At 39.6% G+C, this 25686-nt stretch overlaps 1 protein-coding gene across 2 annotated transcripts in view; it reads left to right on the plus strand.

Moving 5' to 3' along the window:
* Positions 1 to 25686, plus strand: part of SLX4IP (SLX4 interacting protein) — a 189189-nt gene that overhangs the window by 153869 nt on the left and 9634 nt on the right. For both annotated transcript variants that reach the window (XM_019734904.3, XM_074317989.2), the window contains 2 exons: positions 9074 to 9151; positions 12054 to 12142. In XM_019734904.3, the coding sequence (XP_019590463.3) occupies positions 9074 to 9151; positions 12054 to 12142 (167 nt within the window). The remainder of the gene's footprint in view (positions 1 to 9073; positions 9152 to 12053; positions 12143 to 25686) is intronic.

Below are 25686 nucleotides of genomic sequence, written 5' to 3' on the forward strand. Positions count from 1 at the left end.
GATGAAGACTAGAAACAGTGCTGGGGATCAGGAGCGTTTGCTATTATTTGATAGTAGGATTTGTTATCAGTAATGCTTTGGTAATCCACACAGTGTGTGTTGAGTAAAAAGTCAATGGAATAAATTAACTCAGAGAAGCCTGTATGTGCTGGAGCTGGCATTGCAGATTACTGGTGACCTTCGAGTGACTATTCAATTGGTTATTTATTTGGGAAAGGATAAAAGTAGATTCCTAACTGATACTATACTCAAAGTCAATGTTTATAACATTGAGGGTTTTTTTTTAATTAGGTTGTAAAACAGCATTTATGTGACTCCATTTTTATAAAAAGAAATAATAATACATGTATAATTAATGTACAAGGTTTGCCAATTAAGTTCACAAACTTTTGTTGCAATGATGTTGCTAACTTTTTTTTGAAATCAGAGGGATTATTCATAATGAATTTGTACCAACTGAACAAACCATTACTATTTGGAAGTGCTGAAAAGGCTGCGTGAAAAAGTTAGACAACCTGGGGTGGCCGGATAGCTCAGTTGGTTAGAGCACGGTGCTCTTAACAACAAGGTTGCCGGTTCAATTCCCACATGGGACACTGTAAGCTACACCCTCCACAACTAAAACAACTACTTGACTTGGAGCTGATGGGTCCCAGAAAAACATTTAAATAAAAGTTAAAAAAATAAAAAAGTTAGATGACCTGAACTTTTCGCCAACAATTCATAGCTCTTGCATCATGACAATGCACCAGCTCACACGGCACTGTCTGAGGGAGTTTTTAGTCAGTGAACAAATAACTGTATCGGAACACCCCTATTCACCTGGTCTGGCCCCCAATGAGTACTTTCTTTACCCAAAGATAAAGAAAATATTGAAAGGAAGACATTTTGATGACATTCAGGACATCAAGGGTAATACAACAACAGCTCTGATGGCCATTCCAGAAAAGGAGTTCCAATATTGCTTTGAAGGGTTAACTAGGTGCTGGCATCAGTGAATAGCTTCCCAAGGGAAGTGCTTCTAAGGTGACTGTAGTGATATTCAGCAATGAGGTGTGTAGCACTTTTTCTAGGATGAGTTCTCCAACTTAATTGTCCAACCTCGGATATCTTGAGAAAAGATCCGGGGATATCAAAAGTGAAGGTGACGAAGTGACTATCTCTAGGTGGTCAATTTGTTGATGACTTAGCTTTCTCCTTATACTTTTTTGTCTTTTTTTCTTTTTAATACATCAAGCATTATATACATTACTTTTGATTAGGAAAACACAATTTTCATTTCCTTTTCTTAACTATTTTTACTTGTTTTTACTTGTTTATTCTTCTAGATTAATTTTAGAATTAGTTTTGGCAACTTCCAAACTGCCACCTCTCCTCACAAAACAAAACAAAAAATTTCATTGTGATTTTTTATTGGAATTGTCTGGTACATAATAGGCACTCAGTACATGTTTGTTAAATAAATAAATAAATATGGGAACATTTCACATCTTTATAACGTTTGCCCTTTTAACCAAGAACATGGTATGTTACTCAATCTTTTCAAGTCCTATTTTATTAGTGTAAGTTTTGATCTCACGCATTCATACAATTAATGTTTTCAAATGCAGATTTCACACATTTCATACAAGTAATGTTTTCTAAAATGGTATAATCTTTCCATTTCCCCCCACATTGAATAAAACCCTTAACTGTTTAATGTCATGTCTTAGAAGTATCAAAAAAGATGATTTAAGCGTAGATAAACATGTCCCGTGTCATGAGGTTAAGGACCTGGGTTTAAATGACTGGATTGAAACTGACTACCTATCTTCAAGCGTTTGTTAGTGGCCAGCTTTCCTTCAGCTCTCCGTAAGACAGAACACAAGAAAATGAACTTCAACTAAAGTGTGAGGACTTTAGATTAGAGATTGCAAACTGGCATCACGAAGCCAAAGTGGCCCTCAGAAATATTTTACTTGGATTGTACAGTGTACATTTAAATTCTGAGTTCATTGCTAATTTAAGATTTTGGCAATTTCACATAAAAATTAGATTTCCAACTTTTCAGGAAAGGACTAAAACCTTGTACCTTATGCCCTAGTTTTCAGTGGCAGCTGATGGCTGGAGTTCAGGAGCCACCATCCCTTTTAAACTAGGTATGGGCTTTCTCCAGTTTTCCACAGTCAGGACCCAGCTCTTTACTGTTACCTGTCTTGCCCTTAAACACCTAAGTTTGTAACATCAATTCAGATAGTAAAGGAAAAGTTGAGTTGCACTTGTGTAGGTGTGGCATCTTCTCATTTGGTATTTTGGTATCGTTTTAAAAATATGGTTTAGATATAGTTCTGGCTCACAAGTGGGAAGTGGACTAGATGATGTCTCAAAGATCTTTCTCATCCTGTGATTCCACTGTCCTGTTAGAATACTCCAGTGATTCATGAACTCTTTCTCACTGCACATGGATGGAGAATCTCAGAGTTGGAATGCACCCCCTGACGACAGGGAGGCCACAGGAGACTTGCTTCATCTGATGTTCCTTGTCTTAGGCACAGGAAGTTTGATAGCTATTGCAAATGGGCCTGCTTGAATAGCCAACAGCTCAGAAAACCAGCTATCTCATCTAGAAGGTTTATTAAAACTCTGTTTCTTTTATGCATGGTTTTTTAAAGGTGAGTGAATGGTTTTATAGAGAACTTTGAGTTTTATAAGGACACAGTATTATTATACGTATCATTCCCATCATTATACATGGTCCAGCAGAGTTATGATTGTGGAAACCATCGTTTTGAATATCATGTCATCTGTGCTTGCCTATGATCTAAACATGGTTTTCATATTTAATGTTAAGGGCATATTTTTACAAACAAAGAAGTGGGAAAACATTATGGGAAAGAAATCTGAAGTGATCATTTCTGAGTTTGTTTTATCCTAATTTTTGACTTCCCTGAGCGGCTTTCTCATTCTGTATTAACAATCTCTGATGTATTCTATAGATAATAAAATTAATAGCACCTGTGGCCGGTGATATTACGTACAAAGTCAATGAGAAGACAGGTATAAATATGGAATGAGTGAACAAACAAAACAAACAGACTCAGATACAGAGAACGTTTTGATGGTTGCCAGATGGAAGGGGGGGTTGAGGGGCTTGGTGAAAAAGGTGAAGGGATTAAGAAATACAAATTGGTAGTTACAAAATAGTCATGAGGATGTAAAGTATAGGGAATATAGTTAATAATATTGTAATAGCTACGTATGGTATCAGATGGGGTGATCACTTCATAAGTTGTATAAATGTCTAATCACCATGTTATACATCTGAAACTAATATAATACTGTATGTCAACTGTAGTTGAAAATAAAAACAATATTTTTAAAAACATGGTTTTTTCTAAGTAAATTTAGCCTCAAGTAATTATTTTGTTTACAGTTTTTTTTCTTTCTTTTTTTTTCATGGAGCTAACCAGTTTGCCCCATTTGTTTTGGCATCAAATAGACATAGCTTTATTGTGACTCAGAGTCCAGTAGAGTCCTTATTTAAGGACATGAAATGTTATCTCAAGGGAACCTTTTTGGAGTCCCTGAATGTTTTGGGTAATAAGTGAAATTTTTAGCCCAGGACCAGATATTCCACTTAGCCACCCAAACTGTTTCCCAATTGTGGTCTTAGACTGGGATCCTGTGTGTGTATTCGTAAACTTATGACAGGACTCTTGTTTTTTGGTTCCCACAGAAAAACCCCCTTTTCTAACCCCACCCATCGCCAGCAATGGTGAAGGTCACACTTAGGCCTGTAATGTGTTTCAAAGGTCCTCATCAAGTCTTTTCCAAAAGCGCTGTGTCACACTTAGCCTCTTTATGTACTAAGTGACGGTTATCAAACTTGTCATTTCTTTACCCTTGGCCTCCTGATAAGGGCAGGTGTAATTTTTCAAATGGACACAGTTGCAAAAGTAGTGAGTTATAACTTCATTTTTCCTGAATGAAATAACTTTAAAACATATATTTTCCATCCTTTATGTATTGTTCCTGGTCTCCTGTAGCATCTAAGGCATTGTCAGTATTCGGTAGAAATCAGCCCCTTCTGTCCTACCTTCTTAGTAAATCTCACCCAAGTCTTCACATGGAGAATGAGAACTGACTGGACCTCAGACTGGCAAGTCACAAGTCTGAGCTGGCACACAGTCCAGAGCTGCTTCTAGATGAGCACATAGTCATCTGATTGTCACCAAGGACTCTGAAAATGAGTATGAGGCCACTATCCAACCTGCTTAGGTAAGCTTACCTTTGCGAAAAATTTAAGTATGTGTAAATTTAAGATTTGATTTCTTTGAAATTATCTTTAAGGATAAATCTTCAAGTTATCTGTGTTTCAGACTTTGGATTGTAATTATAGCCTTAGTTTGAACCTGCAGTTTCCTGCAGCAGTTAAAGAAGACATCAGTTGCCAAATGGCTAGCGTTCAAAAAGACCATGCAGGTTGAAAATTTGTATTTAGGCAATTGAGATTTAACAAATATACACTTAAACCCCAAATAGGGGTCATTCATCAAGAAAACTAGCCTCATCTCTTGAAAACATCAGTTATGAATAAAAGTAGGGGGGAGATTATTCTACATTAAAGGAGGTGTCAGAGACATAACCAAATGCATTGCGTGATCTTTGGTTCAGGAGAAAAATCAGCAATATACATTTTGGGGACAGTTTGAGAAATTTGAATATGGACTAGTTATTTGAGCAATAACGTCATACTCCGTGTGATCATAGTATTTTGGTGATGTACTCGTAGGAGAATGTCCTTATTTGGGGGAGTCTATATTTCCATCTTTAGGAGTAAAATATCATGATATTTAATTTTTTTGAGATAGTTTATCAAACAGGTACATGAAATATGACAAAATATTAACCATTATTGGGTTTAGATGGTTTTGGCGGTGTTTATGGCACTATTTTTCTACTTCATGTTTTAAATTTTTCATGATTGTGAGTGGTGCTACTAATGAAGACGTTATCTCAGGGAGAGAAGTAATGGGCACAGTAGGTCTTCCTGAGACTGCCTTGTGGTTTGGGAGAAGGTTTTGCTGTAGGAGAGCCATGTGGTGGTGGGTGGAGTCCACTGTGAAGTGGTGCTTACGTGCTAGGCCATCCTGGTGGCTCAGCGGGGCACTTGGAGGCATTTTCCCAGGCTCCCTAAGATCCGTCTCATAACAGCCATGGGAGAGGGCTTGTCTCTGTGGTGCACCATACCACAGACCCCTGGGCAGCTTTGGAGAATTGCAAGTCACCTTGGCCATGAGTTCCCTGGAAAACAAGTCAAGCTAGAGAATTTTACAATAGAATCTCCATGTTGGATATTTGTTCTCAGTGTCTTGGGACTACGAAATAAAATAACCCAAATAAATGACCACTCCCTTAAAAAGTATTACTCATTGGAGCTCGGTATGACTTAAAACTAATCTGCCTTGCCACACCAGGATGGAATTTATTCAACTCCCATTTAATTTATTTTGCTGTTGTTGTTTTTCCCTTTCTAATCATGAAGTCTCTGAATTTCCAATAAAGCCATTTTGGAGCAGTGTATTTTAGACAGAATATGAAATAAAATAATGGCACGACTCTGGTTTGTCCTTATAACATGAACCACACTTTCCTTCTCTCAGAAATATTACTGACTCCCCCGCTTTTTTCTTGGAGATTAATATTCTTTGATGAACAACCAGAACCAGATGAGCCAGAAGAAAGTTAATGTGGTAACACGTCAGCATTTTGGGCCTCATTGTGGGTTGGGAGGTTGTCTGTGGAAAGGTAGAGAGAAGCTGCTCTTTACAAATAACAGAATGCAGGAGGCATAGGGACTGGAGACTTTTGGGGACTGCCCAGAGGCCAGGGGAGAATATGAACTCTTGCTGGTACTGGATGTCTTAGTACATTAGCAATGCAGAAGTATAAATTATTTCCTGAAATACACATACCTGAAGAGTCCTGGTGGAAAGTTGTTCCACTACAAAGCTGTCCTCCCTCTAACTCCAATCTCTTCCTGTGTCTTAAGACAGTCTTTTCTGATTTAGGTGGAACACAGTAACTAGCAAGAAAACAGGCATACTGAAATGTGATTTACAAGTGCCTCAAAATCTTGGAACACCGTTTTCAGATGAAAAGGATATCGCTTGATGATTTTCATTTCACTTCCCATCCCCCAACCACCACCAGCCCCCCCAGTCTCCTACTAACTCCAGAACACCAGTGTAGCAAGCTGGGAGCTGGTGCCCCTAAAAGGGAAAGCAAATGGCTTCCTGCATTCTTTGCCAAGTTGCTATTTAGCTTTAGAGAATAGTGGAGCTTTGCTTTAGCCCCGGCTAAGTACAAAATCTGAGTGGCCTGCTAAACCCTGTGAAGTCACTTTCATTAAAAAGCAAACATGAGAATGTAATCTTTATCATTGCCTGTTATCTATGGATAAATGAAATATATCTCCCTAAGCATTTTAGTTCAGTGTATTTCATCAGCAGTGATTTTTCTGTTATGATACCAAAATTAGTTTGTTTTAAGAGTGACACAAGTATCTTTTGTGTTTAATCTCTCTTTAAGTTTTTCTTTAAACAAGAAAGTTTCCTGTGGCCAGTGGAACTTGGACTATGCAGGTGCAAATCTCTTTACATGTTAAAGTTGCCATTTCTTTTGTAGGTGCCACTAGGCAGGGTTTTTCATTGAAACCATAACAAGACACCAGTTTAGTAATGATTCCCTTTACACTAATCCTATCCTGGGGGTGAAGAGTATAGAGGAAACTGTTTTAATAAACTCAATTCTCCTGGTAATTCCAGTAATAAATCATTTAGTTAGAATTTGCCTTATACTGCTTTATTTTTCTGTGGGGGAAGGTGTCATATTGAGACTTTGTCATTTAGCTGACCAAGTAGGATTTAGTTATCACTCACGGGGTATCTCCATATAACAGGCTTCCTGAACTCAGAGCTGTAGCTTTCATATTCAACTTTAGATTTAGCCCCTTCCTAATAATAATATTTATTGCTGGAGATTTTTAACAGGGAAAATATTTTTCACATTTTGAACGTGTCATCTAAATCTTAATCACTAAGAGCTATAAGCCTTTAGTACGATCCCCCAGCAAAGACAGAATGACTTAGATATTGCGTAGTTTTGTTGTTGTTGTTGTTGTTGTGCAATCCTTTGGAAGACTCACATTATAGATCATTATTTTTAAACTCACTTCAAAATTTTTCTGTGTGTGTTTGTGATTCCCAGATTGTTAAGGACTCTTACACCTTTCCACTCCCCTGCAGTAGGACAAATAAACAGATGTGGAAGTCACTTCCACTCTCAGTGACCTAAGGAATGAAGTATTTGCTTAAGAGCACTCAGAATAAAGCCAACCGTGTGCATATTTGACACGTGAAGCGAAAGAAAGCCATGTGACCAAAATGCAATCCATTTCAAGTGTGTGAGGAAAAAATTCATCTCAGTAAATTTGGAGATTATCTATTATAGATGTCACTTTTATTTTGTGATCCCTGTGTCTAAAGCAATTGTGCTATCATAGCTGTAGCTTGTATACACAGAACATGAAGTCGGTGGTCACTGATGCTCTGGATCTTTCTACAGGAGTGTCAGAAAGGTAATGTGAAAGTGGAAACTTCTTTGTGTTTCTTATGTATGAATTATTATATGAATTATTTCAAAACAATTATAGTCATGGACTTTGAAGAGTCTGATGGTCCTAGAGACCACCTCTTGTAACTTCTAGCCCCTCCAATTTCATGGATAAAATATTATCTCTCAGGTTGTTTTAGAACTTGGAGACCATCACCCTTCTTTGGCTGGCCTTTCATTTCTGGTTCTTCCACCAAGTACTCAACTGTGTTAACGGGAAAATTTTTACTTAATCTTTTCAGAAAAGTCATCACCAGAGTAGTTTATACCTGGAGAGGGACTGGAAGGGAAGGAGGGAGGGAGGGAGGAAGAAACTATGCTGGTACTTTCTGTGAATCACCAGAAATTGTCTTGCCCCCTGTAAGATGAACGGTAATGTCTCCAGTTTCATGGATGGAATGTACTCCTTTGGATCAGGCTTCCTCCACTTAACACTATGTTTGTGAGATTTAGTTCTGATACGTCCTGTAATTATAGCTCATTCATTTTTAGGGACAGTGTAGTATTTCACTGTGTGACTGTATCCCCTTTTTTAAACAATAAAAAAATTCTATTGATAATTTTCACTGGTTCCAGATTAGAGGACTGTTATGAAAAATATTTATGTAAACACTGTATATTCATGTTTAAGTTCTGCTTTAGATATTCAAGCAGATTTGAAAGTGGCGATACCAATTTATACTTCCGCCAGCAGGGTATGAGAATTCCAGTTTACCCATGTTCTTCCCAACACGTGGTGGTTTGGGTCTTTTTTTTTTTTTTTTTTTAATTAAAGTTTATTGGAGTGACAATTATTAGTAAAGTTACATAGATTTCAGGTGTACAATTCTGTAATACATCATCTATATCTGTTTTTGGTCTTTTTTATTAGGCCATTCTGGTGAATTGGATAATTTTCTTGTTTTGTTTTGTTTTGTTTTGTTTTGTTTTGGCTCATGTCATTTCTTTTCATAGTCCATATAATGGCTTTACTGTACTTGAATTAGAATAACTTATTTACAGGCAAAATGCACACATCTTCAAGTAGGTATTAAACAATTCTTTTGTGAGCTCATAAGTAATTGCTCTCAGGAGGTGGCCAAGATCTATGGACCAGCTCAGCCTGAAATCATGATCCCTTATGAAGGGCCAGGTTTTCAGACCTCTTTGTCAGGCCTCCTCTTTGATTCCATCTTACAGGTAAAGTGACTGAGCCACTTTAGGGACTAGCAAGCATCCTAGGTGCCATGGCCAGGGCTCCTAGAAGAGCCAAGATTGTAATGTTCACCTACTCTCAAGTGAGGCCTTCTGTTGATTCGTCTCTACCATTTCGTTTGCTAAATAATTATCGAATGCATACTGGGTGGCAGGCACGGGCTAGGCCCATGGGATTTAGTGGCAAACAAGCTTACAACCTAATGATGTCCTTTTCACTGTACAGGTTTTGGCTTTCAAATCACAGCCTATTTCCTCAGGAGAGGGATCCGCCTTCACTGCTTTTCACGCTCACAGAGTCCTGGTAAGAAACTGATTTCTTGGGTTGTCAGGTATTTCGCACAATTAGCTTGCCCTAAAGAGGGATGAAAATAATAAAGATTCCTCCCTGCTTCATTGCCTTCGTGAAATTGAAGTACTAAGTGAGAGTATTTCCAAACATTTGTGATTTTTTTTTTCAGTTTTTCACTGTTTATTGCCTGCCTGAGAACAATGAGCTGTACTTTCACACTATGTTTTACTTTCCTGCTGCATCTCAGCACTTTCACTGAGCTTCCAGAGTGACTCGACAGGCAGTTAAACTATGAATCAGTTCATCATCGTGTGTACACACTGATGCCCTGGGGTACAGTGCGAGTGTGTGCACCAGAAAACATTTTCCCAGCAAAGAGCCATCAGAGCCTTTCCTAGGTGTGTGATGAGGCCCGCTGTCCCCCTCATTTCCCCAGGTCAGGATGTCCACTGAGAAAATGATGTCAGACATGTCCAGCCAACAACAATATTAAGTCAGATGCTGACAGCTGTTCTCCAAGTTGTCTGAGCATTGGAAAGAAAATCGAGCGCAACTTCCTTGGATGATTTTAGTATATAAATTATGAAACAAGGACTTTAAAAATTAACTCTATGGAGGTTTGCTCTTGAAATTTTCACAATTATCTGCACTTTTTGAATTTTAAGTGTCTCTTGAATATATTACTGTTTTAGTGGTGCCTTCCACTTTACTCAATTGTCTTAGCAAAGTAAGCCCGTTAACCTTGTATCTGTTAAAATGCAGCCTAGCTGCCCTTTGTGGTAAGGGTTGCTGTTGCCTAAATCTTTACGTTACTTAAATATTAAAGTAATGCAAATTTCACTTATGACCTAAGCAGAGTAAAGGGGTATAGAAGTTGGTTTCTGTTTATACAATACCCGGCACCAAAATATTCAGAATCTGCCATTCTAGCATTCTTATTTTTCAGAGGAAGAAACAGAAGAACAAAAAAGAGGAATTATTTAATAGAATGGATTAAGTTCGAATTCTAGTTCTGATCCACAAATAATTAATAGAACTGATAATTTTGAATTTTAATTCTGATCTACCAACAAGTTGTATTTCAATAGTATGACATTTTTGTGGGAGGAGGTAGCAAATAAGGGATTCTGTGACTCAGCTTCCCCTTCCATAAAATGGGAAGCGGACTACTTACCACTTATCTCAATATTTTAAGAAATAATAAATAAATACTAACTGCTTTGATAATTTTGGGGGTTTGGCTTTTCAAAGTCCACTCCTGGTCACCTGACCAAATATAGCATCCACAAGGGGTCAAAGTTTAAACATATGCAGGCCCCCTGAAATGGGAGTTTCTGCATAAGGAAGACTAGTGGGGTAAGACCAGAAGGACAGGTTAGGTCCCAGTCATGGAAGGTGTTGAATATTTGCATAGTATGTGGTGGGCACTGAGGAACCATGATAGGATTCTGAGCATGGTAAGTGGAGCTGCTTTTCAGAACTGTTAACTTGCTTGCACTTAGTAGAATAAATTAGAATAGGCAAAAGTAACCACCAAGGAGACGGCAGTGGTCCAGGTGAGAGGTAAGGGAAGAGCTGTTACTGAAACATCAACTCATTAGGACTTTGGTATAATTTAACCTAGCCAAGTGGTGTAAGGTGCTAACTGTGTTTGAGGTGTGTGTTTACATAATTGACACCTTCATGCGTGGCTTCTGAGTGCATCAGGTTGAGATATGCTGTTGCCTCAGTCAGTGCCCTAATGTCATTCATTGTTGGAAACGTAATGTATATAAAAGTCTTCACTTATCTGTTTGTAATCTGTCTTTAAGAAAAAAATTTGTCACAAATAGGAGGGAAGTTTTCTGTTTTAGAAAAATGGCTTTATTTCTGTTATAAATATGACACATGTTATAAAAATATTCAAGCAATACAACCAAGTGTAGAGGAGAGAGGAAAAATCCTCCCCACCCACCCAGGAAATACACTGTTAGCGTCGGCTAAGCATCATTCCAGACATCACTCCAGAGATAGGTGGAGGCTGAGGAGTATATGGATGATAGATGGAGGATGGATGGATGGATGGATGGATGATGGATGAATGCACGGATGGATGGATGGATGGATGGATGGATCATGGATGGATCATGGATGGATGGATGATGGATGGATAGATGGACAGGTGGACAGGTGAGAGAAGGAGAGATACAGATGGCATTTGACCATGTTGTATTCCTTTCATTGAATGTTGAGGAGTTCAGTTCTGTGATTCATTCAGCCTTCCCCACCCTGAAATCAGTGGCTTTGCTTTAAGAGGTTGTAATAATTAGATTACTGTGACTGTGGTATAGTTGTATCATCTTTACTATTGCATGTTTAACCACTTCCTTAATAGTTTGATTATTAATTCCTGATTAATGAAACTACTGTTTTCACAGCCTGATTGAATCGACTGAGAGTTTGCCTTCCATCTTAGGGGAACTCTCTAAGACCAGTTGACCACGGATATGATAGGCAAACTAACTAATAAGAACATTGACAAGTCACATTTTCCAGTTTTATCTAGTATTCTTCTTCCTATGTAAGTCTGCACACTCATTAGAAAGCATTGATCCTGTTTCCCAAATGTGAATTCAGGACAGAAAACAGCAAACTGACACAGAAGGCGGGCTGCAAAGGCCCTGTCTGGGAGTTTCATGTGATATAATGGTCCAGGGGCTCAGGTGGACCAATTTGCACCCTCCCTGGCCCTCCCTAGAGCTCTTTGCTTGCCCCACCCTATTGATGGCAAACACTAAAAGAAGGGGCGGGGAGGAAAGACACGCGTCTCATACGCACATGCTTATTGCTGTCACTTTAAAACCTGGGACCAAGCATTTCTGTGTTCTTTGGTTTTGGATGCTTTTACTAACTTGAGTTTCTTCATTTTGTACAGAACTCCGTGTATTCCCTGACAGATTTGTGGTGTGTGTGCATCAGCTTGCATTCAGTCGTGATCATTTGGCAAGGCAGAATGAAGAATTGGTATGTATGAAAAAAATCTATAAGTAAATCTGCTTAAATATTGAGTTATTGTAAAAATTAGAAAAAAAAATAATTTTGTGTCATTTAGCTATTGAGTACTTAATACATGTCGTAAGGGACCAAAAAGTCCTACCTATTTTTCGTGATAATATTGATTAATTGATATGTGTTTTTTCAATACCCCTTGAAAATTTCGTTTGATCAGCAGTATTTTTTCCATATCAATTTTAAATAAGAAAACAACATTTTTACAAAAAACTGTGATGGTGCTTATGATAGTATTTAAATGTAATCAGCTAAGTCTTTAAATGAAATGAAGCAAAATCCACATGTTTCCACTGGAAGCTTTCATTGGGGTCAGTGGCTTTTGAATTTTATTCCATGGTGAATCACTGACATTTTCATGAGAACCAGTACTTTTCCCCAGTGTGTTATTTCTTAGCTGATAGGGTTCGTTTTCTTTGTCTCTTTTCTCATGCGAAGTCGTAAGTTCCACCATGTCCTGTTTCTGTTTCGTCGGTGTTCTCTATTCAGACAAATAGACACAGAAAACTCGCTTCTAATGATGTGGCTTGCAACTTTGTCTTTTAAGCTTAATACACATACTAGAGAGTGTCTCCTTGTGTGTGAGCGTGTTATCTTGCTGTAGTCACAACCCAATCTATCTGAACTTACTTCTGTACAAACTTTGTTTCATATTTTTGGACATAAGACTTAAAACTTTAACAAAGAGGGGGGAAAAAAATCTAGCAGACATTAAACCTGGACATGAAGTACGGCATGATTATGCTTCTAAAATAATTTATGGGAATATTAGATTACTCCTTATGTTTATTTTTTAATCCATTTGAAATTTGGCCCACATGGTCTAAAACTAGCTTCTTATCTCATCTTAAATAAATACATAGGGAGAATGTTTTAGAGGCAATAAGGGTGAATGGAGACCCAGAAAGAATAAAGAGCAGAGAACTCATTTAAATTTAGGTGCCTTCATTTGGCGCAAACAAGCCCATCAGAAAAGCCAGTGTGGCCCTTATTCTTTTTCTATCAATAAAACACTCAGTATACACATTAAATTAAATAAATGAAGCAAATTTAGTGAAAAGTATTAAAAGTTTATTCTTTGAAATATTTCTAGGATATTGAGTTATCTTAGTAAATTAGTAAATACTAAAGTAGTAATGTTGGCAAACAACTATCATATATAGCTTAACTGATTCTCAGAGCAGTGAAGAAATTGATCTGTGGTTTAAGAAAACAATTAACTGTACTAAAAAGTATTATTGCTTTCATGTGGAATATAGAAGAAATTAGATCTTGTATGATATGTAATATTAATACTTAATACGTTAAATTATTAAGGGTGAATTAAAACATCTCAATACAAATGAAATATTATCCTCCTCAGGGGCACTGATATTTACACAGATGGAAGTTTTCTATAGCTGCTGTCATATAAATCCTATAGTCTAAAGGACTTTCTAAATGTTAAGAATTTTTGTTCTGAAAGGTTGACTAGTCTGAGCCTTTTACCTGAGCCAGTCAGTTTTCTTATCTTTAAAATGTTCTGACATCTAGTCTAGCACTATCAGAGTTAACCAAGTTAGCTTATAAGAAAAATGCCATTTACATCATGTGGATCTTTCATTTTTCTGCATGATTCTCTTTAGATGTGGTCAGTCTCTGTCTTTTTAGTCCCTTTTTTCTCATCTCTCACCTTCCCTTCACATGTACACTTTCCCAGCCACACGCAGACACGAGTCACCTAAAGCCTGATGCCACTAAATAACTCTGCCCCTGGACATAGGCTCTGTGCACCCCTCCTGCTTGACCAGCTCGCCTGAGCACCTCCCCTCCTCACAGGCCTCCAGTCTTCCAGTTCTTCAAGCTTCTCTTCCCTGGAAACAATAAACTATCCAGGTCCAGCAAAGGGCCCTGTCTCCCACAAATGGTCCATCAAGCCAACAACAAAGCAATCCTTCCACCACAATTGTCTTAGAGCTTTATTCTCATAGATATTTGACCTCTGCAGAACCCTCCTGTCTTAGCTATTTAAGGATCGATAAACAATCCTTCCCTCCCAGAATTGCCTTCTGCCAGAGAGCAGGCATGCTTACTCAGTTATATACCGGTACTTCTTAAAATGCCCAGAGCCATGATATCCGACACTCCTGTGAGTATTCCTTGAACTTCCTTATTCCTTGGAGCTTTGAATTCTTTTATCAGTTTACATTATTTGCCGAAGGGCAGGATCCATCTCATTTTCTCTTGGTACCATCCGACTGGGTAAGGCCTGGGGAATTGGCTTCTTAAATAGCTGTATTGGAGATACTTCTTGGGCAATAAACTTAAGTTATTTTCCTGTAACTGTTTACTTAACTCTCTCTTCCCAGCCATAAAAGTGACAGAGGAGTGAGCCAGTACCTGAGCAACAGCCTGGGCGCCTTACTGATGCTGTAGCCTTAAGCGGCAGATTCCTTTGTTTTCGTCTTTTTCTTTTCTTTCTTTTCTTTTCTTGTTTTTTTTTTTTTTTTTGGAGCCTCAGTGTCTAAATGACAGTTGGTTAGGAAATCTAGGAGTGCCTATTCAGAACTGCTCTGCCAAGGGATTCTTTCAGCCTGTACACAAGGAAGCCAGCTGCACTTAGCTCCCCAGTTCTTAAAAAGGTGGCTACACAAAAGAACCGCTGTTCCAGATCAAGCAGTACAAAGGGAGAAATCCCCTCCCTGAGGGGGGGAACGGGTAGAACGAGTGCAGCCATGCCTCCCCCTGACCCCCACAGCACCAGGGAGGTCTGTCACCCCGCTGTCCACTGAGGGACATTGGTGCAGGGAGACGCTCCATGTTGCAATAGCTCTGCACTGAGGGCCCGTGTGCCAGGGATGTGGGAATTGTGATGTGTACTTTGGGAAGAAAGGGCATTATTATGAGATGAGTCATTGTATTTTTCTTACTACAGTTTCTCATAAGAAATCTGGAAGCCCTTGTAGCCTCAGTTTTTGACCTATTGCTAGAAATTGAGCTGGGGAGTCATTTTGGGAGTTTGTACCTTCAGTTTTTGGTTTTTTTCTCCCCTTTGTCCCTTTAGAAATATGAAGAGCATAAAATAAATTTTTTATTGTACACAGCTATATTTCATTCCAATAATACTGTCTTTCATATTTACAATCCATGTTGCGGTGTAGAAACTTCATTCTCAGAAGTAAAGCCCAGGAGCCTTTGGGATATTCAAAATTATTTATTATTTTTATTATTTCTTTATTAAAGAAAATGATCAATAATGACCAAAGTAATAACTTTATTGTGTAAGTAACCACAGAATTCTGTATATATCTGGGACATTTCAGGGTCAGCCTAAAGCTACTGTCTCATAGAGCAGTGGTTACAGCCACTCCTTCTAGTCTCCAGAGACCCTTCCAATCTGTTTTTAACTGTCACCTTTTAACATAATTTGCTGAGTGCTGGCTCTTTCCCAGGAGCTCTGGGGAAACTAAGAAAAATAAGGAAGTGCTCTTGCCCTAAAGGAGCTTATAGTCTAGCACATCAAGGGTACCGAAAGTTTCCTGGTAACCTAAAAACGTAATTCAAATAGAGCCTCTGTTTTTTTCTTTTTTTGAAGCTGTATGCCTTCTGCACCTTCATCGTTCAATTGGATCCTCTCTACCATTCAGAAGCAAAGTCCAAAATTCTACTGTGTTTCCCCAAAAATAAGACCTAACCGGAAAATAAGCCCTAGCATGCTTTTTCAGGGTGACATCTCCTGAACATAAGCCCTAATGCATCTTTTGAAGCAAAACTTAATATCAGACCCGGTCTTACTTTTGGGGAAACACGGTAAGTTACTTTCTTACTTTTAAACTTAAGCTGTAAAAAAGTTTGTGATTCTTTTGGAAATTAAAAAATGACGTTTAGTGCTAGTGCTGCCTATAAGTGGATATATACGTTAAGATGTTTGGGTCCTTGGCCTCACCCTCATAGGTGTTGTGACCAAGCTGTGAAAACAGCCGTCAAGAGTCTGCAGACGTTCTCCAGCCTTGCAGTGCTAGGCCCTCGCTGTAGCGTGTCTGTGGGATTCCCGGCATGTCCTGACAAGAGACAGTATTTAAGCACTACATTGAACACTTCTCTTAAGTCAAACTACTGTTTAACGTTAAAGAATTCTCCTTCTAGCTTATGCGTATAAAACTGAAATGAAAATGAGTCTAGAGAAGCAATAAACTACCCTAGCATGGGTTATTTTTAGCTTCGCTGTCGTGTTTCTCAGCTGTGCGTAATTGAACCTCTGTGGGCCTTAGCCCTGCTCACAGTCAAGGGGGAGGATATCAAATTATTGCAAAAATCCTTTCTCACACTGAATTTCTGTCAGAGGAAGCAGATGAAAATGTAGCTAAATAAAAACCGTAAACTAATTTTGCACAAAGGAGAACTTTACTTGTAGATTTTAAAACTCTGATGAACAAAAATTGGGGGGTAAAGTTATATTTTATCTTAGGAAAGATGAATAGAAATTTAAGGAAACATTTTAATCCTTTAGTTTTTAAAATAGAAAAAATAAGCTACTTAACAATTTGACTATGCACTAACTTCTATACCTTGATAATATAATTATTTAATTTTCATGAGGGAACTTTTGCATAAGTGTAAATCAAATCATTCAAGAAAAGAACTCCTTTTTTGTATCAAAAAAATTAAATAAGTAGTGAATGATTTTTCCAGGTTTTTCGTGATGTATCATAGACTTTTTAAGAATCCGTTTTTTTCATCTGATTGTATTACCTAAATAACACTAGTGGTAAATTACTTGGAAGCCATAAACAAGAGAGTCCTATAGCACTAGCAAAAGTTCCTTGAGTGGAAAGAAATCATTTCCATATTTCACATTTGCAGTGTTCTGAACTTAGTTTTTTTACTTAACAACTGCTTACCAAAATCATACATGTTCATTGTACAAAAAAGTTTAGAATCAAAATAAATACAAAGAAAGTAAAAATTACCCATAACTCCCAACCCAAAGCTGGCCTCTGTTAATGATCTAGTCTGTACCGCTCCATGCTTCATACTTGATGACTGAGGTCAGTGTGTTTAATTTAACTAGGACCTCATTCATTTGTGAATTTTATGTTTGTCTCCATTTTTCTGTTGGTATTTTTGTATTTCACAAACTCCTTACTATATAAAAACTTCTTACATAATAAAGAAAGTAACTGTTAGTGATTTTATCGTTTACCTTTCAATTGTATGACATTGCTGTGTGGAAAGTGTCTATGTCATCAGTTTTATGTTTTCCATTTAATGATTTCTGCCTTAGATGATCTTGGCATTATGTTTTTCAAAATTGGGTAAATATTTGCTAATCTTTTCTTCTGGTATTTTTATAAAATTTAGTTTGTGATGTGAGGTCATTTTTATTCTGCATATTAGCTAGTATTGTGCTTTTAGGTTCAAGGGAATAAACGTGCTCAGTCTGCCTATACGAATGGGGCCTCACTATGGGAGCACACACAGCAAGGAGGCTTCTCCAGAGACAAGGCTCTCCTTTTGTCCCCGGAGCAGCAGGACGTAGCTGATGCCCACCATCTTGGCCTGCTGCCTCCCTATGCTGACCGCCCTGCCCTTTTGCAGTCAGCTGTGGTCAGTGCTTAGGGTCAAAACACAGTCAGCAGATCGGGACCACAGAAGGGCCTGTGGAGGGGCTGTTTTCCCTGGCTGGGGACGGGAACTATAGCATCCACCATCACCTACCTACCCTTATGTGGACCTGCAAGTGGGTGATCTGAATGGAAATGCTGGTGGTGGGGATGAAATTATTCTTGGCTGGCTGGGTCCACCTAGAATAGTTTTTCTGGACTATGACAAAAAAGGGAAGAAAAAATTTTTCTCAGGTAAAATCACTTTTTTAAAGATTAACTATCCTTTGCTTATATGTTACGGTAACCTAAGGTTTTTTTCTCCTTTCCTTATAATAAAAATTTCCTAAATAATCAGCCAGCAGTATTTCTAAATGATATGGTCCATGTCTTCTCCTCCAGCCCTCCAAAGAAACCTGCCCTTTGCTGAGTTAGAATAGGATAGGAGGGATAAGTAGGAAGAGGATGTATCTGGGTCCTCTAATCCTTTGTCCTTTTCTTCCCATAATGCACCTTTACTGATGCAGAGACCTATAGTCTCCCTTTTGTGATCACTTAGATGATAAATTGAATAAGGAAAACCACAGTGGGGAATAGAACAAGTGGAAAAGGGATCAGACTTCAAATTAAAAGACCTGCTTTGACCACTGCCTCTTCCTCCACTCACTTGATGACCTTAGACAAGTCATTTGGCTTCTCAGAGCATCGGTCCTCTGACTTGGTAAGCAGAGGTAAAAAGAATGCCCGCCGTACAAGCCTTCCTGATTTTTCCTAGGGAGCAAGTGAGATAGTGAACATAAAAACGTCTTGTAAACTTTGAAGCACTTATACAGTATAATTATTATCATCACCATTTCCATCATCCCGGAAGAGGGGTTAATTTAAATGCCATTAATACCAGATTAGCAGATTGCCATTCATCTTACCCTCCCTGCTAGAAATGAGAAAAATACCTGATACTATCCATCTGTGCATAATATTTTCCCAAGAAAATATTGGGAAATATGCTCACTACCCTCATTTTTTGTTTGTCTCCACTTGCCAGCCCAGATTTATTTTGCAGCTATAAACTGAAGTACCAAAAAGTTAAGTAATAAACCCTCAAACAAATCAGTGATGGAAAAAGGGATACAATAAGAGCATAAACTTGTGACCTTCAGTGGGAGCTCTGCTAACCAACATCCAAAGGGGGAGAAAGAAGAGTAGAGACCACCCATCTAAAATGCCTTTCATTTCCAGTAACTGCCAGTAGACTCACACTGAGATGTGGCTTTGGCAGAAGGGCCCACTCACTTCTCTAAGGTACATAGGAGTGTGGAGACGGCAGACTCCTCAGTCCAAGGACTGATGACTCCTTAGTCATCAGAACACCCACAGTGATAACATAGAGTTCGACGTGCGAGTGAATTATGTTTGGAAAGTTCATTAGTAAATAGATGATTTAGAATTCGGTACTCATTTTCCCCAGGAAACAGTCTCATAAATGTAGTGAGGTTCCCAGACTAGTCCACAGAAGCTGTTTCTATTATGAGATTGGAGTTTTAGAAAGAGGGAGTCTTGCTGTCTGTGTTCAAGGGAAATTGGAAGAGCTATTTCTTCTGCATCCCTGGGCAGAGGGCCAGCTCTGAACAGAGTTTCGAAATAAGATAGTCGTCTGTGATGTCTTCTCTCTGGCTCTGAAGCCTGTTTCCCACTGGGGACCAGGACCACAGCGGGCCTTCTTCTGGCCAGCCCTGCTACCTTTGTGGCTGGATGCATACTTACCCTCCTTTATCCTCTGCTGTCCTGTCCAGGCCCACACGCTCAGCCACAGGACATGTTAGGGAAAAGATTATCGCCCTGACTGAGGGGCTGGCAACCTTCCTGCAGGTGTTGGCATTTTTCATCCATGGGCTTCTGTGGAGGAAGTTGGTTTTGAATAAGGAGACCCCCAAAGGTGGTCTAGCTCCGCCTGGGGTAATTCGCATTAAGTGTCTCTCGATTTTTCCCAGATATTTCCCTTCTACTTTTAAACTGGGCATTATTAACCTATGATTCATGAATTCCCTGAAATTGAAAACAAAAAAGTTATATGTATTTTTATACTTTTCTAGTCAAAGTTAAATAGCTTTTATTCAATTCTCAGAGTGGTCAGTGAGTTTCCCCATTTGTAAGACGTGTTGGTCAAACCTACAAATTTTTTAAAGCATCCAAATTTTGTCACACTTGTTTGACACCAGAGACCCAATTGTGAGGCCTAAGGTTGTTCAGGATTTATTTTTAGGTTCTTGAGGGTAGGTGAATAGAAACTGGAAAATCCCTGTGAAATGTGTACTTCCTACAAAATAACTTCCTTGATTTTTTTTCACTGATTTTATTTTCAGGTTAACATTCTTTGCAACTATTTATTCGTACTTCCCTAGATCTGCACAAGACAGTTTCATAGTCATCAATTCAGAAGAAAAGAAAACTTTTTAAAAAGGTATTAAAGGAAAAAAAAAAAAAAAGCTAGAGTGTCTGCTAACCTAAGTGGCAGCGTTATCAGCAGAGACCTGTCATCTCATGGGAAGGCAGAGAAATGGAAGGATCCAAAGAGGGACTTGGGGCCAGAGAAACCAAGTGAAATGAAAGATTGCCCCTCACTGTGGGAACTGGGCCAATGACTTAGCTTCATAAGGCATCAGTTTCCTCATCTCAGAAATGGGGAAGGTCATGTCTGCCTCGTGGATGTCTCATGAGGACTCATTTACCAGGTGCTAGTCCCTACACCAAGGGCTCCATCTGTGTTGTCTCAGCACAAATGTCCACCATCATTATCATCTTTAGAGAAAATGACTTCAGGCCACAGTGGAATTAATGAGATACCACTTTCCTTTTCATTTACCTTTTTTGTACGTCAGCACCTTTAAGTCAATACACATACATATTTCTCTACTTCTTTTACTTGTTCATTATTACCCTATCCCATCTGTTTTGCCCTTCCCAATTCCTTAACTTATTAACTATCAAATAACTTACAAAAATATTAGCAGTGAAATTTGGGAGCGAGGGACCTCTTCCTCATTTTAAGATGTGTGGCCTCTGCTTGGTCACATTGCTCCACGGTCTAAGATTGTGGTTGTCGTCATATTTCTTGTTCTATATGGGCTGCTTTTTCATAAGTAACTCAACCTTTCACACCAGGTCACATTTCAGAATGCTGATGCTCCTGAAAATCATTAGGTATCACACTAACGTTCCAGAGTAATTTTCTTTTTGCCTTATTATAAAGTCATAAAGAACCGAAAGTAGTTCCAGTTCTGTATTATAATATTTTTGGCCCCCAAATGAGCTGATAATATGTTACTTTTACTCTGCTTTTATTGTTTGCAAAAGGCCTTTGTTGTTTGCAGAGGACTGTTGCGTATAATAACTTATTCAGTGCAACAAGCCTGAGAAAAGATTGTATCAATCCTGAACCATTTAGTTTTCAAGGGGCAGGAAGGCCAACTCAAAATGGTGTAGCAAAAAAAGGTTTTTGGCTCATGTGCCTGAAACGTCCAGGATTCAGGTATGACTTGATCAGAGACACAAAGAGTATCATCAGGACTGTTTCTCGTCGTCTTTCAGTTCTGCCTTTCACTGTGTTGACTTCATTCTCAGCCTGTACGTGGTGGTTGTCCTTACAGCTCCCTGTCCATGGAAAAGAGAGCAGGCTTCTTCTCAGGCTGTGTGTAGCTCAGGCATCTGTTTGAGGCTCATGAATTCTGCACTCTGATTGGCCTAGACTGGGTCACAGGCCCACTTCTCGAGTCAGGCATGGAGATAGACCTTTCTAACATGCATGGACATCGGATGGACAGTGGGGACATGATTCTCCAGAAGAAAATCTGAGTATTGTTTCCAGGAAATGAATGTGTCCACTACCAAGATATCATCAGCGTCCGTTTTTTATAGGTAAAGAAAGTGATGTTCAGAGAAGATGAGTGACTTGTCCAGGTCTCACAGTGAGGCAGTGACCGAGGGGGAGCTAGACCCAAGGACGACTCAGCGTCCTGTACTCTCTCTACAACTCCATCTCTAACATGACAGCAAGTGACCCACTGTGTACAGTGGAGAGAACACTGCACAGGGGCCAGGCCTTCTCAGCTCAGTTCCTCCCCTAGCTAACTGGGCGGCCTTAGACACTTAGTGTCTTGGATCTCATTCTTCTCACTCTGTCAAATAGGGACAATACCTGTCTGCCGAATACTCAGTAAGACTCCGATGAGATGTGGGGAAAAGGACTCTAATCCTGTAAGTTCCCTACAAATGCAAGGCATCCTTTGCCTTCTTACAAACCCCATGTGGTTTGTGTAGGCGTTAGGTTTTCTTTTACAGTAATGTCAAGAAAATGTGTTCACTGCTTTTCAGTTTCCAAAGTATGCTTCATACACCTCACTGCATTTTAATATCCCAAAGAGTCCTGAAAGGTAGATGAGAAACCAGCCATCGGGAGATTGAGAAACTGGCTCAGACACCAGCAACCGGAGTGGCAGACCTTTTCCTCCACCCCCCTTGCCTGTGTGCTCCACCTCTCAACCCCTGAGTGTTAACCTGATTTGATCAACTCTGGCTATGTCATTCTTAGCAGATACGCTCACAAGGCATTTGGAAACAGTAACATTTAGAATGTGACCTAAGACTATATACAGAGGGTGCCCCCCAAAATGTATACATTTTAAGATAGGAAAACTATTAAAATTGTAATACTCAATATATACCGATAACAAAAGATAAATGCAAGTCACGTTTGATTTCTGCAATTTCAAGAGATTCTTAAAGTGGTTGCCATTAGCGTCCACACACTTCTGATTATGGTGAACCACTGCTTGAGCAACATTGACCAAAGTGTCCACTTGTATACATTTTTTTGGCACCCCTGGTATTCTAATAGTCTATGAATTACCCACTTTTAAAATATTCTGGTTGGGTTATTTTTATTTGGGAGTGAATAAAACAGAATTAGAAAAAATTCATGTACATACCCAGGAGAAAATAGATGCAACTCTCAAAAGATAAGAACTGAGGGGACCACCGTCCTTGCTACATTAAATACTACTGTGAGAAAAGTCTTAATCACATTAAAGAACGCTATGTCCCCCGTCTCCCTGTACTTCCTTCATATCAGGCAGGATGTTCTACAGTTGTAAAAACGACTGGTGGGGTAGCTCGTGTCACACCCTTCCAGTGTGGTTGTGAGGGGCACTGGGGACACCACACCGCGGCAGGCAGTATCGTTGGGGTGAGCTGTGATTGTGGTGCACACGGGGCTCTTGGAGTTACTAGAAGCCTGGTATCATGGCCCCAAGAAGCTGCCCCGTTCCATTCCAACCGACTAATGTTGATGTCCCAGAGCCTGCAGCCAGGTACTTGAAAGCAGGCAGCAAGATTTTCCCAGCAGACCCCATTTTGTGGGAATAGTGGCATTGCCATCTTGCTGTTTGTCCATGTTGAATCAGGTCCCTGGAGTTTAGTAATAGCTATCACCTGCCTCACCAAGCTGTTTCAAAGGTGACCTTGGTGAGTACGGGAAACTGCCTGACACCCAGGCAAAAGTTGGCACATGTTTGCTGACCACATCTCTCCAAATATGCCTGTTCCAGAGGCATCACTGAGTCACCCTCCATTAACTTCCTCCCCCAATCCAGCTTCCACCCCATTTTTCTGCTCCCCCAACTGCAAACCCTTCAAAAGTGTTGTCTAGACCTGCACTAGCCAACTACTATAGCTGCTGGCCACGTTTGGCTATGAAGCATTTGAAATGTGGCAAGTCAGAAATGATGTACTTACTGTAAATATAAAATGCACACCAAATTTCAGACTTAGTATAAAAAATACAAAATATCTCAGTATTAGAGAACTGACTGTGGGTGGTGAACACACAAGGTGATACACAGATGATGTATTACAGATTTGTACACCTGAGATCTATAACTTTACTAACAATTGTCATCCCAATAAACTTCAATTTAAAAAAAAAACCACGAAAGAATCTCAGTATTTTTATATTGATTACATGTTGTAATGATAACATTTACTATGTTGCATTAAATAGTATGTATTATTGAAATTTAATTTCTCCAGTTTCCTTTTACTTTTGTAATGGGTCTGTATAAAATTTAAAGTTACATGTACGGCTCATGATATATTTCTACTGGAGAGCTCTAGTCGCCACTGTGCTCTTGAACCCGTCCCAGGTAGGCTTGGGTCCCAGCACTTCACCAAAAACAACTTCTATCAAGCCACCTTCTACTGATCAGTTTTCACTTCTAACCAGTCCTCAGCATTTGACACAGTTGTCACTTTCAATGAAGCACTTTCTTCTCTAGTCTCCAGGGACATCATGTTATCTTGATTTTTCTCCTTTTGTGCTGACGTTTCCTCATAGTCCCCTTTCCTGAATCCTTCTCATTTGCAACTTCTTTTTTCTCAGCGGAACTCCCTCGCCTAGTGGAGCTTATCCTGACTATTGCCTTTAATTACCATCTCTGGACTTCCCAGCTTTGTGTCTGCAGCCCAGACCTCTCTCTTCCTGCACCCTGTGTCTTTACTGTCTGCTCAGCATCTCCATTTGGATATCCAGGAGGACTCTTCAAGATTGCACACCTAAAATTGATACAACGGCTCCACTTCCCCAAGCCTGCCCCTCCCCCGGTACTTCCTGTATTGGTAAAGGGTAACTCCCTTCATCCAGTTGTTTAAACCATAAACCTTGGAGTCATCCTTGACTTTTTTCTTCCTCTCACCTCATATTCAATCTGTCAGCACATGCTGTTGGATCTCCCTTCAAATTGTATTTCCAGTCACTTCTCGCCCCACCTCCTCCAACACCCGTTGTCTCTGAGTGGACTGTTGCAATAGCCCCATCACTGGTCCCTTGTCCCTCTGCTACACCGAAGGCGATCTTTGTTAAAATGTCAAGTCACTTTTCTTTTTGGAAACTTCCAAAAGCACATCATCTTCCTTAGAAAAAAATGTGCCATCCTTATAATAACCATACATGATTCCCGCCCAGTACACACACACACACACACACACACACACACACCTCTTACCTGCTCAACAACCCCTCCCTCTGATTTGCTTTCCTATTCCTCCCTGCTTCCAGGCGCACTCTGTCCTCAGAGCCTCAGTGTTGACGCTTCTTTCTGCCCAAAATGCTCTTTCCCATATGCTCAGTTGGCTTGTTCTCCACCCAGGTCTCTGGGTAAAACTCACCTTGTTACCTACCACAGCCTTCCCTGACCACCATATATATCTGAAACAGCACCCCCATGGCCCTTGAAAGGTTTATTTTGCCTCATAACATCATTGGTACCTGACACATTGTATGTTTGTCTCTTGTCTTCCTGATTGGGATGGAGGCTTCATGAGATCAAGGATGAGTTCTGTGGGTCCACGTCCTTTTCCACAAGGTCCTCAAACAACGCCCAGTGCAGCGTTCAGGGTTGTGTGATTGAGTGACTGCTGGACTCTGCTCAGTTATCAATCCCATGCCCCTTCGGGGCAGATCATTATCTATGCTGGGGATCAGAATCACTGGGGTACTTGGCCTAAAATGCACATGCCCTGACCCCACCCCCAGAGATCCTAACTGTAGATTCTGGGGGAGAATCTGGAACATTTTGGAACAAGTCCTCCAGGTGATTTGGATGCCTGAGGTGACCGGACTACACTTTGCAAACGCCACCTCAGTGTACCAGTTTACATTGGTGTGTGTTTCTCTGCTCTGTCCAGTGTTGTTTCGTGTGTATTACCTAGGAACCTAAATATAGATCCCCCAGTCCCATCCCACATCTTACGAATCGGGTGAGTCCTGGGAATCTGTATTTTTAAAAAGCTCCCTGTGTGCCACTGATCCAGCCAGTCTTCCCACCAGCCTTTGGGAGCCTCAGCTGTGTTTTACAGACTCAAGGA

The sequence above is a fragment of the Rhinolophus sinicus genome, chromosome 13 (genome assembly GCF_057876585.1).
Source record: "Rhinolophus sinicus isolate RSI-liver-muscle chromosome 13, RSI-T2T, whole genome shotgun sequence".
Classification (NCBI taxonomy): domain Eukaryota; kingdom Metazoa; phylum Chordata; class Mammalia; order Chiroptera; family Rhinolophidae; genus Rhinolophus; species Rhinolophus sinicus.